An 18,792-nucleotide genomic window follows, 5' to 3' on the forward strand; every position below is an offset into this window, starting at 1 on the left:
ACTCTACATGTAAGTACTTCATATAAGAAATTACGTACTTGACATTCATAAATACATAATTACTTGAAACCTCATGTGCAATCTATCACAAAATATTTAAGAAAAACGTTCCCATTTCCCCGTTCCTATCACTCACGCTCATTTAAAAGTTTAGTTAAAAATCCTAATTTCAATTAGAACTCAATCTTCAATCTTAATCCTCAAATTCTTCAATTGTTCTAATTTCTTCACTATCACCTATTTTATTTCATTTTATTCCTAAAGTGCATTTATTAGCATAAAGCCCACAAGGCTTCATTTTTCGGTCTCAGAACCTTTGCTCTTGATACCAATCTGTAACGCCCCGACTTCTAATCAATTTTATTGAGTTAATTAATCTATAATTAGCAGCGGAATCCTAATTTAGTCGGTGCGTCACATGCCGTACCTCTCTATTGAGAGATACAGGGCGCATAATTCAATATTAAAGTAAACTAATATTAATGAAACAAAAGACTCGTGATATTAACTAAATTGTCATAATACAAACCGTAAAAATTCTTAGAATTAAAGCTAGAGTTTTAGTACATAATTAACTACTAAGTTTATTTATTCAACTTAAATAACCTTGCTTTAACGGATACGTCCTCACCACTAATCCATCCCGTTGTCCTCTTCGGTACCTAAAACCAAAAGCAATATCATGAGCCGAGGCCCAGTAACAACTACCCTAACAACGTAAATTCATTTCAATTCATTTTATTTGCAAACAGAAGAAGAGTAGAATATTGTAAAACCTTTTTGCAAATCATTTCATAAAATCTTTTGCAATTCAAGATAAACAATAAGATGAAATATAATAGTTTTCCATTATATTATTAAAAACATTCATTCATGGTTACTGGCAAGTATGAACAGAATGTAGGACGTCTCCCACCAGATCGTACCATCATAATCAGACAGAAACAGACGTTACCCATTATGGGGTAGCGGGGTACGAGGGTACGTGCACGACCATAATCAGAATCAGAACAGAACAAAACAGATCAAATACTGCCAGAACCTTGTCTTTCACTTTTCATTATCATGTTTCGTTTCTTATTCATGGGTTGACAGAATAACATTTCATAATCATAAATCATGCTTCGCAAATCTCATAAAAATCATAACTGAAATAAAAGAGAATCCCACAATCCAAACAAGAATCATCTTATAAACATGGTTGTAAATCATACAGCATTTCTCAAATTCATAAATCATTTCCATAAACGCATTTGTGAAGGGGATTGTGGGTGTTAGCAATAGATGTTACCTCAACCTCTATTAGCACTCGTTTTCCTTACTTTCGATGAGCCGTTCTTCTTGAGCTCCAAGGACCTCTTCTTGTTTATTAAATAATTAATATTAGTAACTCGATTGAATTAATAAAACGACTTATAAAATAAAATTATCTTTTTAACTTTTCGAAAAACGTTAATTATAAAATAATTAATATAAGTACTTTTATATTCTTAATTTTCAAAGTTAGAAATTAATAAACGTTATATTCTTAATAATAATAATAATAATAATAATAATAATAATAATAATAATAACAATAATAATAATAACAATAATAATAAAAATAATAATATCGTTAAAATTTATATTTCAATAACAACGACTTTATTAAATAATTAAAGTAACTTCAAAACACAGAAAAATAATTAAAACGTTATAATCTAAATAGAAACGAAAACGAAAATAAAAATAGAATAGCAAAAATATAGCAATAAATAAATAAGGCTTTAGAAAATGAGAATGGGCCAACTTCCTCTTTAATGGGTCAAGGAAATACGAACTTGGGTCCTTTAAATTTACTATTTTGTTTTTAAAGACCATATGTTGGTCTTGTTTACAGAGAAAAGGCACGAGGAAAGGAGGAGGGGAAGGGGGAGTTGCGTGAGGTTGGTGCGCAGCTTGGGCTGGGGTGGCGTCGGTTTTGCAGGTGGCAAGGAGGGAGGTGGCCGCGGGTTTTTGGTGGTGGTGGTTTCCGGTGGGCTGCAGCGAGAAGGGAGGGGAGAGAAGGGGGCCGCGAAAGAGGAACGAAGACAGAGGGAGGAGTGGGCGACGGGAAGAGGAGGGAGGACGGCGAGCAGGAGGGCGGCGAGGTGGCTAGACGCCGGCGCGAGGCCGCCTTCAGGTGGCCGGCGGTGGTCGGTGGTTGTAAAAGCAGGGAGTTTTTAATTTGATTTTTAAATGAATTTTCTTGAATTTAAACTTGCTGAAATTTTGAGGATGGGTTTGCAATCGATTTGTGAATTGAATTGAGTAAATTCTTGCTCTATTTATAGGTGAAATGGTGTGAGAAATCAGATTGAAAATCAAATTTGATTGGATGATTTGGGTGGTGATTCTTGTGGAGGAGAAGGTTGGTGATGGTGTTTGGATTGATGGGTTACACGTAGAAGAAGATGAGCAGTGGATTTGCAACTTGCAAGAAGCTTCCATGGATGTATGATGATGAACATGGTGATGATGGTGAAGAAGATGATGATGCGTGATGTTTGATGATGGTGGTGTTGAGATTTTTGTTTCCCTTTTTCTTTTGGGTTTAAAATTTTGATTTAGGATGGCATTTTGATGGGCTTGAATGGCTTATTTGTTTGGGCTTGACTATGTAATGTTGAAACAATTGACCCAATTAATTAGAACAGGTTTTAGAAAAATAATTGCTCGTATCAAATTACCACGAATTAAGTTTTAAAATCATAATTTCATAAATAGATATAAAAATAATTAATCATAATATCAATAATGAATATAAATTAATATAATTTATAAAATATTAAAATCGATTAAAACAATAGCTTAGTAAATCGATAAATTATAACGTAATCCAAAACGTTTTAATAATATAATAATAACCGAAAGAATAAATATAAACGAAATTTATTTCACTCGTTTTAAAAAGAATTTCAAAATTTCGAATTAAGACTAATTGTTATTAATAAATATGTTTTAAAATATGGGGTATTACACACTGAGTCTTGCTTAGAGTTATTCCATGAGACATGGGTAGGTAGCCTCGCTTGGAGTCTGCCATCTTGAACCTATCAAGCACCTTATTGATATAAGTGCTTTGACTAAGTCCAATCATCCTTTTAGATCTATCTCTGTAAATCTTGATGCCCAATATGTACTGTGCTTCTCCTAGATCTTTCATCGAAAAACATTTCCCAAGCCAAATCTTGACAGAGTTCAACATAGGAATGTCATTTCCGATAAGTAATATGTCGTCGACATATAATACTAGGAAAGCAATTTTGCTCCCACTGACCTTCTTGTGTACACAAGATTCGTCTGCGTTCTTGATGAAACCAAAGTCACTGACTGCTTCATCAAAACGTATATTCCAGCTCCTGGATGCCTGCTTCAATCCGTAGATTGACTTTTTTAGCTTGCATACCTTTTTAGCATTCTTTGGATCCTCAAAACCTTCAGGCTGTGTCATAAACACAGTTTCTGTTAAAACGCCGTTTAAGAAAGCAGTTTTGACATCCATCTGCCATATTTCGTAATCGTAATATGCAGCGATTGCTAACATTATCCGAATAGACTTTAGCATTGCAACTGGTGAAAAGGTTTCATCGTAATCCACACCGTGGACTTGCCTGTAACCTTTTGCAACCAATCTAGCTTTGAAAACTTCAAGTTTCCCATCCTTGTCCTTTTTCAGTTTGAAAACCCATTTGCTTCCAATGGCTTGGTAGCCATCTGGCAAATCGACCAAATCCCATACTTGGTTTTCAGACATGGAGTCTAATTCAGATTGCATGGCTTCTTGCCATTGCTTGGAGATAGGGCTCGTCATAGCTTGTTTGTAAGTCGCAGGTTCATCACTTTCAAGTAATAGAACGTCATAGCTCTCGTTCGTCAAAATACCTAAGTACCTTTCCGGTTGAGATCTATATCTTTGCGATCTACGCGGGGTAACATTTCTAGATTGACCATGATTCTCACCAGATTCTTCTAAAGATCTCTGAGTTTCATCCTGAATGTCATCTTGAGCATTCTCTAGAGTTTGTTGTTCGACTCGAATTTCTTCGAGGTCTACTTTTCTCCCACTTGTCATTTTGGAAATGTGATCTTTCTCCAAAAAGACACCATCTCGAGCAACAAACACCTTGTTCTCAGATGTATTGTAGAAGTAATACCCCTTTGTTTCCTTTGGATAGCTCACAAGGATACATTTGTCAGATTTTGGATGAAGTTTGTCTGAAATTAATCGTTTGACGTATACTTCACATCCCCAAATCTTAAGAAAAGACACATTTGGAGGCTTTCCAAACCATAACTCATATGGAGTCTTTTCGACAGCTTTAGACGGAGCTCTATTTATAGTGAGTGCAGCTGTATTTAGTGCATGTCCCCAAAATTCTAATGGAAGTTTGGCTTGACCCATCATTGACCTGGCCATGTCTAGCAAGGTTCTGTTCCTCCGTTCCGACACACCGTTCCATTGTGGTGTTCCAGGAGGAGTCAATTCTGATAGAATTCCACATTCTTTCAGATGGTCATCAAATTCATAGCTCAGATATTCACCGCCTCTGTCAGACCGCAGTGCCTTAATCTTCTTGCCTAATTGATTCTCTACTTCACTCTGAAATTCCTTGAATTTGTTAAAGGATTCAGACTTATGCTTCATTAGGTAGACATAACCATATCTACTGAAGTCATCAGTGAAAGTGATAAAGTAGCTGAAACCACCTCTAGCATTTGTACTCATTGGTCCACATACATCTGTATGGATTAAACCCAATAGTTCATTTGCTCTTTCTCCAACTTTAGAGAAAGGTTGCTTTGTCATTTTGCCAAGTAAACATGATTCGCATTTACCATAATCCTCTAAGTCAAATGGTTCTAGAATTCCTTCCTTTTGAAGTCTTTCTAAGCGTTTCAAGTTTATATGGCCTAATCGACAATGCCACAGATAGGTGAGATCTGAATCATCCTTTTTGGCCTTTTTGGTATTTATGTTATATACTTGTTTGTCGTGATCTAATAAATAAAGTCCATTGACTAATCTAGCAGATCCATAAAACATCTCTTTAAAATAAAACGAACAACTATTGTCTTTTATTAAAAAGAAAAATCCCTTAGCATCTAAGCAAGAAACTGAAATGATGTTTTTAGTAAGACTTGGAACATGGAAACACTCTTCCAGTTCCAAAACTAGCCCGGAGGGCAACGACAAATAATAAGTTCCTACAGCTAATGCAGCAATCCGTGCTCCATTTCCCACTCGTAGGTCGACTTCTCCCTTGCTTAACTTTCTACTTCTTCTTAGTCCCTGTGGATTGGAACATAAGTGTGAGCCACAACCTGTATCTAATACCCAAGAAGTTGAATTAGCAAGTATACAGTCTATAACGAAAATACCTGAAGATGGAACGACTGTTCCGTTCTTCTGATCTTCCTTTAGCTTCAAGCAATCTCTCTTCCAATGCCCATTCTTCTTGCAGTAGAAGCATTCGGATTCAGAAGTGGGTTGGCTGACCTTCCTCTTTACAGATTTGGCGCCAGTTTTCTTAGTTGGGCTGGCCTTGTTGCCACCTTTCTTAGCATTCCTCTTCTTTCCAGATTTCTTGAACTTGCCCCCACGCACCATAAGCACATCCTGCTTATCACTTTTGAGCGTCTTTTCAGCGGTCTTCAGCATACCGTGAAGCTCAGTGAGCATTTTGTCCAGATTATTCATACTGTAGTTCAGTTTGAACTGATCATACCCGCTATGAAGAGAATGGAGGATGGTGTCTATAGCCATTTCCTGAGAAAATTGCTGATCCAGCCGACTCATATTCTCAATGAGTCCAAATATTTTGAGAACATGTGGACTTACGGGCTCGCCTTTCTTAAGCTTGGTCTCAAGAATTTTCCTATGAGTCTCGAATCTTTGGACTCGAGCCAGATCTTGGAACATGTTCTTCAACTCACTGATGATTGTGAAAGCATCTGAGTTGATGAACGTTTTCTGCAGATATGCACTCATGGTGGCGAGCATTAGACATTTCACATCCTTGTTGGCATCAATCCAACGATTGAGGGCTGCCTGAGTGACCCCGTCGCCTGCGGCTTCGGGCATCGCCTCTTCTAGGACATACTCATTTTCTTCCTGCATAAGAACTATTTGCAAGTTCCTTTGCCAGTCAAGGAAGTTTTTCCCGCTCAACTTCTCCTTTTCGAGAATTGATCGAATGTTGAATGAATTGTTGTTTGCCATATTTAAAACTACAATTGAAAAGAATAAACAAATAAATAACCATTCACAGTTTCTCTTAATAAACTTAAATTCTAGCATACATGCATAATTCAATGTTCATTAAGCATTTTATTCAAGTTATGTGTTCCGGCAGGTGTGAATAAAATGATTCCAAGATCCTAAAATCATTGAAGAACTAAGCACAGTTTGTCGACTTAATCCTAAAACATCTTAGGTAAGCAAAAGCCTTTTGCTAATAGTCTAGAAACTATTCTTGGTTGATAGGTACGTCTAAGAACTTATTAGGTAAACCTATCGATTTTGCCACAACATAAAAGGACTCCTTACTTATATCGTTGAGTTTCACAAAAACTAACATGTACTCACAATTATTTGTGTACCTTGCCCCTTTAGGACCAATAAGTAACACCTCGCTGAGCGAAAACTATTACTAGATTGATGTAAAGGATATCCAAGCAAGTGTATATTTTGGCATGGCACCTTTTAACTCAATTTTTAAGTTTGGAACTTAAGGCTCTTACTATGTTGGTTAGATTTTAAGTGAACTAAAATCCTTAATCATGCAACATAATCAAGCTTTGATCTCATGCATTTTAAGACAAATTTAAAAGCAATAAATAACTTAAAACATGCATAAGATAAATGTGATCTAGTATGGCTCGACTTCATCTTGAAGCTTTAACTTCAAAGTCCGTCTTGAAAATCTCCGTGGGAGGCACCATTTTCTTCAAATAGGATAAGCTATAATTAAAACTAATTACAACTATTTGATGGTACGCAGACCATATTTGAATTGAAAAACAACTTTGGTACTTTAGACCAATTACATTCAAATTAATGGTACGCAGACCATATTTTCTATCCTATTTGGGCCATACTAGTCACTTCATAACCTGCAAAACAGTACATATACAATATATATACCATTCACCCATTCATTATCATGAATGGCCCACATAGCTGGTTAGTAAAACACATTATGCATCACATAAACATTTGCAGCAATTAATCAAGGGCACCAATAATCTACAAATTATTCAGTCCTTATTAATTCTAATCAAGTTGTTTTAACCTTAAGGATTTGTAGACCTAATCAAGAGTTTATGACTAAAAAGGGCTCCCACTTAAACCAATAAATTCATATGCTTTACTAATTTTAAACATAAAAATGTATTTCTAGTCTAACCGGAAACATACAAATTTAATTAAAATTTAAAGCTCATATAAATTTATAATTGAATCCATAAATTTAATTTAATTTCAGTCGTATTTAAATTAATTCATGATTTTAATTTTAGTAAAATAATTAGAATAAATAAAATTTATTATAATTACAATATTCAAAATTAAAATCCAAGAAAATAATTTAAATTATTAATTTTAAAATTAATTAAAATTACGTAAACTGAAAATCTCAAATTAAAATTTCAAAACGATGTAATCGCAACGCAACAACCCCACGCAACGCACGCCCATGGGCCACACGCACACAGCCATCGCTGGCCATGTGCGCGCAGCCCATGCGCTGCGTCGCATCGCTGCTGCTCACCATCGCAAGGCATCAATCGAACACGCGAGCTGGTGCTCGCTGCGCGCGCCAGCGCTCGATGCACGCGAGCCATCGCTCGCTGCGCTCGCTTGCCAGCGCTCGATCCATGCGAGCCATCGCTCGCTGCGCGCCTGCCTTTCCCGCACGCGAGCTTGCGCTCATCGCACGAGGCAGCAGTATGCGAGCTGGCGCTCGCTGCGCGCGAGCCATCGACGCTGTGCGTAGCGCTCGTGGCACGCGAGCTTGCGCTCGCTGCGCGCGAGGCAGTGCGCGCTGTGGCGCAGCACGCTTGCTGCCCACACGCGACTGCTCGTGCCTTGCTCTCGCCCCTGCCCACACGCCCATTGCTCACAGCCCACGACACAAGGCAGGGCTGCTGCCTTGTGCTCGTGCACCATGCCCTTGCTCGCTGCATTCGTACCGCATGGGCGACGAGCTCCCTTGCTCGTCGTCGCATGCCCGCACTATACAACACCCCTTAAGGGTAACACGTAGCGTCCATTGCTTTGTGCGTGCAAGTTATATGAGCGAGTCGCATAAAAATTAAAAATTTATATTCAAAATTAATGACAAATTAATAAATAATATTAATTTCATAATTTTAGGGCGAAAAAATCGAAAATTTATTATTTAACTGATTTCCGATTAACATGGATTCAAGTCTAGGTCATAAAAATTTAAAATTTAACATAAATTTACAATTTTTATGGTGGTTTTTAATCATAAGTATCTAATTAAATTATAACTAATTATGAAAATCAAATTAATTCTAAATTATTCCAATTTTCAACAAATTAATCATAATTACAAATTAGATTGCATAATTAACAAGGCTAGGCATTCAAACTTGTTAAACATATACAGTAGGTCAATCAAAAATTCAAGATTTATCAACAAGAATCGCAAATATTTAATTTAACATCTTAAATTTACGAAATTTTGCATTCGAAAAACTAAAACCTCCGAAAAGTCATAGTTAGGCTTCGAATTTGAGAATTCTGGGTTCGGCCGAAAATTATTATTTTTGTCAAAATTTTAGAATGCCTTTTACATGCGGAATTGACACAAAAATCACTCGATTTGGATGAGTAACGAAGAAACTGCCGAAAAACTGCGTACGTATAATTAAATAAACGCAATTTGCAATTAATTAACAATTACGAAAACTAATCACCCCTTTTTAATTCTTGCAAATTTGTAATATTTAACCATGTTTATGCAATTTAGATTATGAAAATAATAAGAGGCTCGTGATACCACTGTAAGGTTATGATTCATATGACAAAACATAAATCATGCGGAAAAACCATAAAGCCAGGAAAGCATATTATTTACACATAATCATTTAGCATAGTTTAGATGCATACACTTTGTTGCGTGCCCTCCCTAGCTGCGCCCGAACCGAACAAGAACAAGTCTTTAGGACTCCAAGTGTCGTCCCTCCGTAGATAGTCCACAGCACGTCCGGATCCGCCTTAAGCTTGACCAACTAGAATCGCCCTTAAGGTACTTAGAATTTTCGGCTATTGTAGGCAATTATATGACTGAATTTTTGCTCTCAAAAATCACTTTGAATACTTGAATACTCGATATAAATTATGAGCCCTTAACTCATATTTATAGACCATGGAATAAGTAATCGAATCCTACTAGGATACGAATTAATTAAATTAGAATCCTAGTAGAATTCTTATTTAATTAATTTATCTTTTAGGATTAGGAATTTTAATCATTAAACAAATCCTATACTCTTTAGGTTTCGTATGTGAAAACAAACTCTACACGAGCATGACCCGCAAGCGTGCAGGCCATGCCCGCGCACAGCCAACACGGCCGCTCGGCCCACGCGAGCTACAAGCCCACGCGAGCTGCAGCAATGCTCGCAGCCCACTGCTCGCAGCTGCGCGCGCTACCACGGCCAGCTGGGCCTGGCCTTGCGCTGGGTCTGGCGTGGCCTTGGCTGTTCGTGTGGCGCGCTTGGCTTGCTGGGCGATGGCCCGGCTTCGTGCTGGGCCTTCGTCTGGCAGGCCTCGTCCGATGCTAATTCGTACGATACGCTTCCGATTAAATTCCCGATTCCGGAATTTATTTCCGATACGAACAATATTTAATATTTTCGATTCCGGAATTAATTTCTGTTTCGAACAAATATTTAATATTTTCGTTTTCGGAATTATTTTCCGATTCTGATAATATTTCCGATTCTGACAATATTTCCGTTTCCGGCAATATTTTCGATTCCGGCAATATTTCCATTTCCGATAATATTTTCCGATACGTACCATGTTTCCGTTTCCGGCAACATCTACGACTTGGATAATATTTATATTTCCGATACGATCCATATTTCCGTTTCCGGCAATATCATCGTTTCCGGAGTATTCATTTCTTGCCTGTGACGATCTCAGCTCCCACTGAAACCAAGATCCGTCGATTCCGAATATCCATAGATGGAGTATTTAATGCCATTAAATACTTGATCCGTTTACGTACTATTTGTGTGACCCTACGGGTTCAGTCAAGAGTAAACTGTGGATTAATATAATTAATTCCACTTGAACTGAAGCGGCCTCTAGTCAGGCATTCAGCTCACTTGATCTCACTGAATTATTAACTTGTTAATTAATACTGAACCGCATTTATTAGACTTAATATTATATGCATACTTGGACCAAGGGCACTATTTCCTTCAATCCCAAGAGTAGAGCAACACATCTGCTGGTCGGAGAGCTCCATCGTTCCCTCCAGAATCCAGATAGACCAATATCAACCTCTTTCCGCGCCGAGATCCCGGACCGATAACAAACATCAACAAGGCTATCTCGAACCACATTATGCCGATGTTTAATACCCACAATGCCAACACATGACAACGCATGATCACCAAAGATGTCTCCCGCAAAGACAAATGTATTTCTTAGGGTTCGAACATGGGACCATCAAGAAGTAATGTAGAAAGTTTACCATCTCATCTAAGTATTAGTTATATTGCATTTTGTTATTATTATTATTATTATTATTTTTATTAAATATAATAATAAAAATTATTACATAATAATTAATAAATATAAAAATATAATTATTAATTCGAGTTTACTGATTTTTTTTAGTATATAACGTTGGTATGCAAAAACGGGTACGAGGTCCCAAAAGGTGAAAAAAATATTCGGGTCCTAAACGGTGAAAAAATTAAAAAATCGGACCTTAACCTTTGTCTTAATTTAGTATTTGAGTGATAGTATGATTAACGGTGGGTTAAACTATGGTTAACTGGGCGGAAAATGAATATGAGTCCCCAAAAGGTGAAAAAAAAAGTTGAGGTCCCAAAGGGTGAAAAAACGAGTAAACTGTTATGAAGGTCCCTGAACTTTGCCAAAAGGAGCAGTTTAGTCCCTCAAGTTTCAAAAGGAGCAGTTTAGTCCCTCAAAATGGATGGAAACCGCTACTTTTGTTAACACCGTTTGACTTTCCGTTAAATTGAATAAAATAATAATAAAACTGCTTAAAAAAAAGAGAAATTAAATTACATGTGTATTAATGATTAAAAACAGCTGCTTTTGATTATTTGTTAGCCTTTTCAACTTACTTGGCTTTTTCACATGCCTTTTTCTCCATGTACATGTTTTAACTTTTCATCTTCCCCCTCCCTGATTTCTTCCACTAATTTTTTTTGGCACAAAATTCTCCTTGAGTCATTTTCATTTTATCTCTCCCCTCCCCTGTTTTCCTCTCATCTTAAACCCCCAATTATTAATTCTCTCAACTCTAATCAAAACTAGCGTTTTGATTTTCGTTCTCAATGTCTCAGTTAATACACCCCCAAACTCCTCCACTGTTGATAAAAACCCCTGTTTTAAAAGTTTTTTCTTCCCGTCAATGGCGAAGTTTTGCTTTACTCGACGACTTTGCACCGTAATCTAATTTCTTTTCACAGAATTTGAATCTATTCCACCAAATTCACATAATTCAGTCCATAAAATTTTTCTAAACAGACAAAAGAGAAGAAAAAACATAGGCTATTTTTATTAATTACTGTATTAAGATTGTGGACAACTTACAAGAATTGATTCTCAATTTGTGCGGAAGAGCTCAGATCAGTTGATGTTCTTGTAAGTTCTCATTGACCCACTTCATTAAATCATATTTCTCAATTACTCTTTTCGATTTTTCTTCTCATTTTAACAAAATCCTGTTTTTACTTCTAATTTTTATAGCGTATTCAATCATCAACTAAAAACTCAAAACAAAATTCAGAACCCAGAACGAAGATTACACTTCACTATAAAACAAAAATTGCAGGAAAAAAAAAACTGCAAAAATACACATTTCCCATTTTCTAAATAAACAATTAAAAAAAATTCCCCAATTTCCTTTAGAAACAAACAATTCAGAGCTTCCCAATTCACAACACTAAAAACCCACTTTAGAATTGCAACTTACAGAGCAGAAGATTAGAACGAAAAAAGGTGGAAGATGAAGAAGGTTGCAGAATTGTATGAGAGAGAGAGACGACAAAGGAGTTATAAAAAGAAAACACCTTAACTATTTCCAATTCCCAATTCCCAATTCCCAAAAGCACAAAGGAGAGACTGCCGCACAAATTTGATCGCTTTCTAGTTAATTGCGATTTTGCGCCTTGAACATTGTCTTTACTTTGTTTTATTTCTAGTAACATTGCTTAATTATTGGTGAACTAGTCAATTCTATTATTAGAAGACCATCCCAAAAATTAAAAATTAAGAACCAACATATTAAGCAACAATGAAAAACAAGCTTCATGTGATTTCTTCGATTTGACAAGGAAAGCGATACCAGGGCGGTTGAATTGGCCTCTCTAAGAAGGTTCTCTAAGGAGTTGAATTGACGAGAAAGAGAAAGGTATTTTAGAATAGAGTGGTAAGAAATGGAGGAGTGAGAAAAGTTGGGCTGCTGGGATTCCCAGTTGAAGAAACGTGATGAGTGGAGGAGAAGAAGGAACATAGAGATGATTATGTAGAAAAGCTAACTTAAATGCACTTGCTTTTATTTTTTAAATGATTTATAGGTAAAAGTAACTGTTATTTTGTCCTTTTCTGCCTTTTATATTAAATTTCCTTTATTTTTAATTCATTTAACAGACGTTAGTAACAGAAGCCAAAAAACAACGATTTCCATCCATTTTGAGGGACTAAACTGCTCCTTTTGAAACTTGAGGGACTAAACTGTTCCTTTTGGCAAAGTTTAGGGGCCTTCAGGCCTATTTACTCGTGAAAAAACCAAAAGGTTGGACCCCCAACCTTTAGCTTAACTCAGTGGAAAATGTAAGAGATTAGAGTGAAAAATGGCATTCCCCCTAGAAAAAGTTTGGCTTTCCCCCAAAAAAAATTATTTTCCAACTTTAAAAAAAAAAAAAAATTTATACCCTTAACAACACAAACAAAGAAAAATAATTTAAAAAATATTTTCCATTAAAACAAAAACAGGCTTAATCTAAACGAGTCGGTCCACCAAAATTGGAGAAATAAACCAACTTAAAATAGACTATTGGTAGAATGGTAGTAGGTGGCAACTCTTTTTAAAAAAAAATCAAAATAAGATTTGCTTTCAGCCTCATGCTCTCACTCTCACTCTCACCCACCCTCTCTCCTCTCCTATATTAACCCCCCTATTCTCCTCTCCACTCCTTGCCACACTCCTCTCTTCCTCCCTCCATTGCCAGATTCAATCTTCTTCTCCAGGAAAAATATGAAGGTAATCGACAAAATCAAAGCGTCGGAATCCTCAAACCAAATCCTCTTCTCTTTTGAATACTTCCCCCCTAAAACCGACGATGGAGTCGAAAATCTTTTCGATAGAATGGAACGAATGGTTTCACACTCCCCTTCCTTTTGCGACATTACTTGGGGTGCTGGTGGATCTACTGCCGATCTTACCCTAGAAATCGCAAATCGTATGCAGAACACTGTTTGTGTTGAGACTATGATGCACTTGACTTGTACTAATATGCCTGTTGAGAAGATCGATCATGCTCTTGATACTATCAAGGCAAATGGGTTGCAAAACGTTCTTGCTCTTCGTGGGGATCCACCCCATGGACAGGACAAGTTTGTTCAGGTTGAAGGCGGATTCGCTTGCGCGCTTGATCTTGTGAGTTTTACTCTGTATTTGTTGTTATGATTTGCGAACTGTTCAATTGCGATGTTGTTGTTGGTTCCATGTTAGATCTAATTTTCGGATATTCAATTTTTTGATTTCAGGTTAATCATATGAGGAGCAAGTATGGGGATTACTTTGGGATTACTGTTGCTGGTTATCCAGGTGAGCTGGGATAATACTCGTATAATTTTGCATAATTTTGTACTCCGTATTTAGTAATAAAATTGTGGATTGGCAAGTGTTTTTTATAATTGCGATTGTAAAAGTATGGTAAATTAGCAGTATGAATTAGTCATTAGCTTTGGTTTCTGCTTTAATTGGTTGCTTTAGCGGACTATAATTGATAATTTAAGTGGTAAATAGCATTATGAATTAGTCATTAGCTAAGATTTTTGCTTTAAATGGTTTCTTAAGCTGAATATAATTGATAATTTAAGTGTTAATTGCGTGTTTAGTCATCAAAGTGGTTCTTTTATTAGCATATATTGAGGATCTGAATTTAGTCTGGTAATGTAATATTTACATTTTACTCCGTAGAAAATAATGTGCTTTATCACACTTTATCAAAATGTAGTTTTTCTAATTAATTCTACTATTGGTGGGTTTAATCTGTTTTTACCAAAGACTATCAAGTTCTTTACAGTAATGTTTATTAAGTATCGAACCCATGGAAAGTTGTGTCGTTCACTTACAGGAGAAAACTTTGGGTTGTAATAGAAGTTTCAAAGTTTTTCCCATCTATTACAGATGAAATGCACATGATTTTGTTTGGGTAAAAACTAATCGAGTCATTTCCTGGTGGCTTACGGTTATTCTGTTTCATAATGTTTTGATGTAGCAAGTTTCATATTTCTAGTACTGAGTTAATGAAGTGGTGGTTTCTCACTTTGATTAGTATCTGATATGCTGTCGTATTTTGAAATAATTTAGAGGCACATCCTGATGCTATTGAAGAGAATGGTTTGGCTACTCCAGAATCATATGCTAGTGATCTGGCTTACTTAAAGAAAAAGGTAATATATCTTTTTCTCTGAAGTAATGCCATTACATTTGTGTATGTGTATGATCGCAATGCATTAGGTATATGATGACTTGATCTTGCGCTGCATTTATGCTTGCGCTTACACTGTTTCTTTTGCTAATGGCATAGGTTGATGCTGGTGCTGATCTTATCGTCACTCAGCTGTTTTATGATACCGATGTTTTTCTGAAGTTTGTTAATGATTGCCGCCAAATTGGAATTAATTGTCCAATTGTTCCTGGCATCATGCCCATAAATAACTACAAAGGATTTATACGTATGACTGGTTTCTGTAAAACAAAGGTAAGATCTTTTTACTTTATAGATACTACTATATCTAATTGACATTTAAATGTGATTCTGGGATTTGAGTTTTCTATTATTCTGACTTTTGCTTCATGCCCTGAACTAACTTGCATGTTTTTGGCTGGAAAAATGTTGTAGATTCCTCAAGAGGTCACTGATGCATTGGAGCCAATTAAGGACAATGACGAAGCAGTGAAAGCCTATGGTATTCATCTTGGAACTGAAATGTGCAAGAAGATTTTGGCTAGTGGAATCAAGCAGTTGCATCTTTATACCTTGAACATGGACAAATCTGCACTAGGAATACTCCTGGTAGCTTCTCACATCCTCTTTCATATAATGACCTTCTTGCTTGTAGTATGTTGATTTATATTTTATACAACTGCCGCAGAATCTTGGATTGATTGAAGAGTCCAAAATTCAAAGGCCATTACCTTGGAAACGGCCAGCAAATGTTAACCGTACTAAGGAAGATGTTAGACCCATATTTTGGTATGTGCAATTCTTAATTTAATGAGTTTTAAATGCACAATCCTACTAATCTATGTCTGAAGATATTAATTTGTTTGGCATTCTCGATGATGGTTACAGGGCTAACCGTCCAAAAAGCTACATCTCTCGAACAATGGGATGGGATCAATACCCACAAGGGCGATGGGGTGATGCTCGTAATGCTTCTTATGGAGCATTAAGTGACCATCAGGTAACTTGAAGCCTTTTTCTGAAACTGGTTTATTGAAAATATCTTTTGTAATGTTGCTGAATTTAGTATACATGAGCAAACTTGAATATGTACTGTTTAAGTCCGGTTACTTGAAAAATAATCCCATGTACTATAAAGCTGAAGAGTACCCTCCTCTGTTGACACCCATATCAGTTTCTGGTTACAAAAGTGAAAAAGTAGGGCACTGACTACTCTTGAATTTTCATAACTAATCTCGAAACCATGTACTATGGTTTGTTGAAGGTGGAGTGTCGACAAAATTGGAAAAAGAGCCTTGAACTATGGCTAGTCATATACTCCCTAACATAGGTTCTGCAGGGCTTGAATGTATCAAGAAGAAATAAGAAACCTTCACTTCATTTTGCCAGACTGTCTATCTCATGCCCAGAGAATCAGAGATATGTTAGCGTATTCTCATGTACTATGTGCTCATCTTTGCTTTGACTTGTGCTCTCCCCTTTATCCCCTGCCTTTTGCTTGTCTTTTGCTTGCTCTGATCATTAATCTTATTCTTAATTCTATTGAGTGTAATTACCTTTGCCAGTCACATCTGTATTCTTGTTCTGTAAGTTTTGGATGAAGCTTCCGTTTGGCTTGAATGATGCACATTTGCCTAGCTTTTGTAGAATTTCTGTTTCAGTTGAGACTGAGATATTTCTCTGAAGTCTGGACATGTTATTTTATGTTTGTTACTCAAAAACTAATGGTAACATAATGCTTCTCTGTCTCGTGACAGTTTATGAGACCTCGTGCACGTGACAAGAAGCTGCAAGAAGAGTGGGCTGTCCCGCTGCAAAACATTGAAGATATATACGAGGTAGACTTCTATTTCTGCCTACATGCTGCAATCATTGGTAGAATGTTGATACCAGTTTTGTGGTGCCTGATGCTTTCTTTGTTATTTCAGATGTTCAAGAACTTTTGCCTTGGTAAGCTGAGAAGCAATCCTTGGTCTGAACTAGATGGGCTTCAGCCAGAAACTAAAATCATAGATGAACAACTTGGCAACATTAATAAGAAGGGTTTCCTCACCATCAACAGCCAACCGGCAGTTAATGGAGAAAGATCAGACTCCCCTACTGTTGGTAAGTCCTAAAATATCCACAGATATTATTTTAGTGTTTTCCCTTGTGCAGTTATATACCTTATTCTTTGTTCAACTCCAAGATGTATTTTGTTAAATGGTGATATTTTTAATTTAGTGGTTTTAATTCGAAACGAATTTAATCTGCGATATTGTGTTGATGGAAAGTTGGTATCAACTAAAAAGAATCTAAAAGCAATTTTACGTCGTGTAGTAGTGGAGCCTTGTGTGTGTGTCCCCTGATTTGATATCTTAGGATGCATAATTTTTTCCAACCGTTGGTGTGTACAAGTTTTCTATATAGAGTTATGTACTGCATTTCCAAGAAGAGGTACTTGGTCTATCCTTTTACTGGTTGTCTGCACATGTCTACTGGTATTTCTATTTTATGTTGTTGTCTGTGTTTCTGATCAGGACTTCAGGTCAGAATTAGTTATATTATCTGCTATTTTTCAAGTGCTACATTCCCTTGATGTCTTGTTGCAGTTTTTGAATGATGTTTTCCAATAGCACATAATATCATTGTTCCTAGGCTAAAAAGACAAGTGTGTTGGTGACTGTTGCTTTTTACACTACTTCGTTGATTAGTTAAAAGGAATAACGAATGAGGATCACATCTCTTGTCGGAGTTGATTTTAGTCGGGCTTCTATTGCAAATTGGCTAAAAATTTATGTTCTACCTTTTTTCTGTAATATATGCTTTTTTCAGGAACCTCAGATTGAATTTTCATCATTACTAAGATATAATAAACTTTAACCAAATGCTAATTTTCTTCAGGATGGGGTGGGCCTGGTGGATATGTATACCAGAAGGCATATGTAGAATTCTTTTGCTCGAAGGAGAAGTTGAACGCGCTTGTTGAAAAATGCAAAGCTCTCAAACACATAACCTACATGGCAGTAAACAAAGGAGGAGATTGGATCTCAAATGTAGCTCAAACTGGTGTGAACGCCGTGACATGGGGAGTGCTCCCTGCAAAGGAGGTTATACAACCAACTGTCGTGGATCCTGCCAGCTTTATGATCTGGAAAGACGAGGCATTTGAGATCTGGTCAAGATCGTGGGCTAAATTGTACCCAGAGGGTGACTCGTCCAAGACACTGCTCGAACAGGTTTGTGCCTTTGACAACTTTCTTTCTCCAATTGTTGAGTTAGCTTGATTGCTTATTATCATCTTCTATACTATAGTGTTTGCACTTTTGTCTGATGACATATATGTTACTTATACAGGTGCAAAACAACTACTACTTGGTCAGCTTGGTTGACAATGATTACATCAATGGTGATCTGTTTTCTGTTTTCACCGATCTTTGAGATGATAATATGTTACTGCTACGTTATTTGCTCTATTCGTTTAGTGATGTATTGTATACCATTGGCCAAAAACCTTGTCCACTGTTCCCTCTATTATTATTAGATTTAGTTGAGTTTGTAATGCCATAACCTTGTGGGATTTTGCGATCCTCCAAGCCTCCCAATGCAAATTGCATGGTGAGTTCTTCTTCTGCTTAATGTTGTATTTTATTCGAGTTATATTATATAAGCATCTGGTTCTGGCTTTTTGGCGATATTTGTTTGTCATTTATTTATTTATCAGGGTAAATTTTGTTGCGAGTAATTTGAATGCACAACTTATTGTACCTTATGCTTTGGCGTCTTTCCATTAAAATAATATAAAATCCTAACAGTGAAGGAGGCCTTAGTTAATCACAACTAAGATACTACGCTGCA

At 36.6% G+C, this 18,792-nt stretch overlaps 1 protein-coding gene across 1 annotated transcript; it reads left to right on the forward strand.

Moving 5' to 3' along the window:
* Positions 1 to 13,380: 13,380 nt before the first annotated feature.
* On the forward strand, positions 13,381 to 18,629 carry LOC110805796 (methylenetetrahydrofolate reductase (NADH) 2). The gene is made up of 11 exons (XM_022011413.2): positions 13,381 to 13,916; positions 14,027 to 14,087; positions 14,856 to 14,938; positions 15,076 to 15,249; positions 15,391 to 15,564; positions 15,644 to 15,744; positions 15,844 to 15,955; positions 16,713 to 16,793; positions 16,884 to 17,061; positions 17,839 to 18,173; positions 18,292 to 18,629. The coding sequence occupies exons 1-11, from the start codon at positions 13,515 to 13,517 to the stop codon at positions 18,373 to 18,375; spliced, it is 1,785 nt and encodes a 594-aa protein (XP_021867105.1). The 5' UTR covers positions 13,381 to 13,514; the 3' UTR covers positions 18,376 to 18,629.
* The last annotated feature ends 163 nt before the right edge of the window (positions 18,630 to 18,792 follow it).

This window comes from Spinacia oleracea, chromosome 3 (genome assembly GCF_020520425.1).
Source record: "Spinacia oleracea cultivar Varoflay chromosome 3, BTI_SOV_V1, whole genome shotgun sequence".
In the NCBI taxonomy this organism is placed as follows: Eukaryota; Viridiplantae; Streptophyta; class Magnoliopsida; order Caryophyllales; family Amaranthaceae; genus Spinacia; species Spinacia oleracea.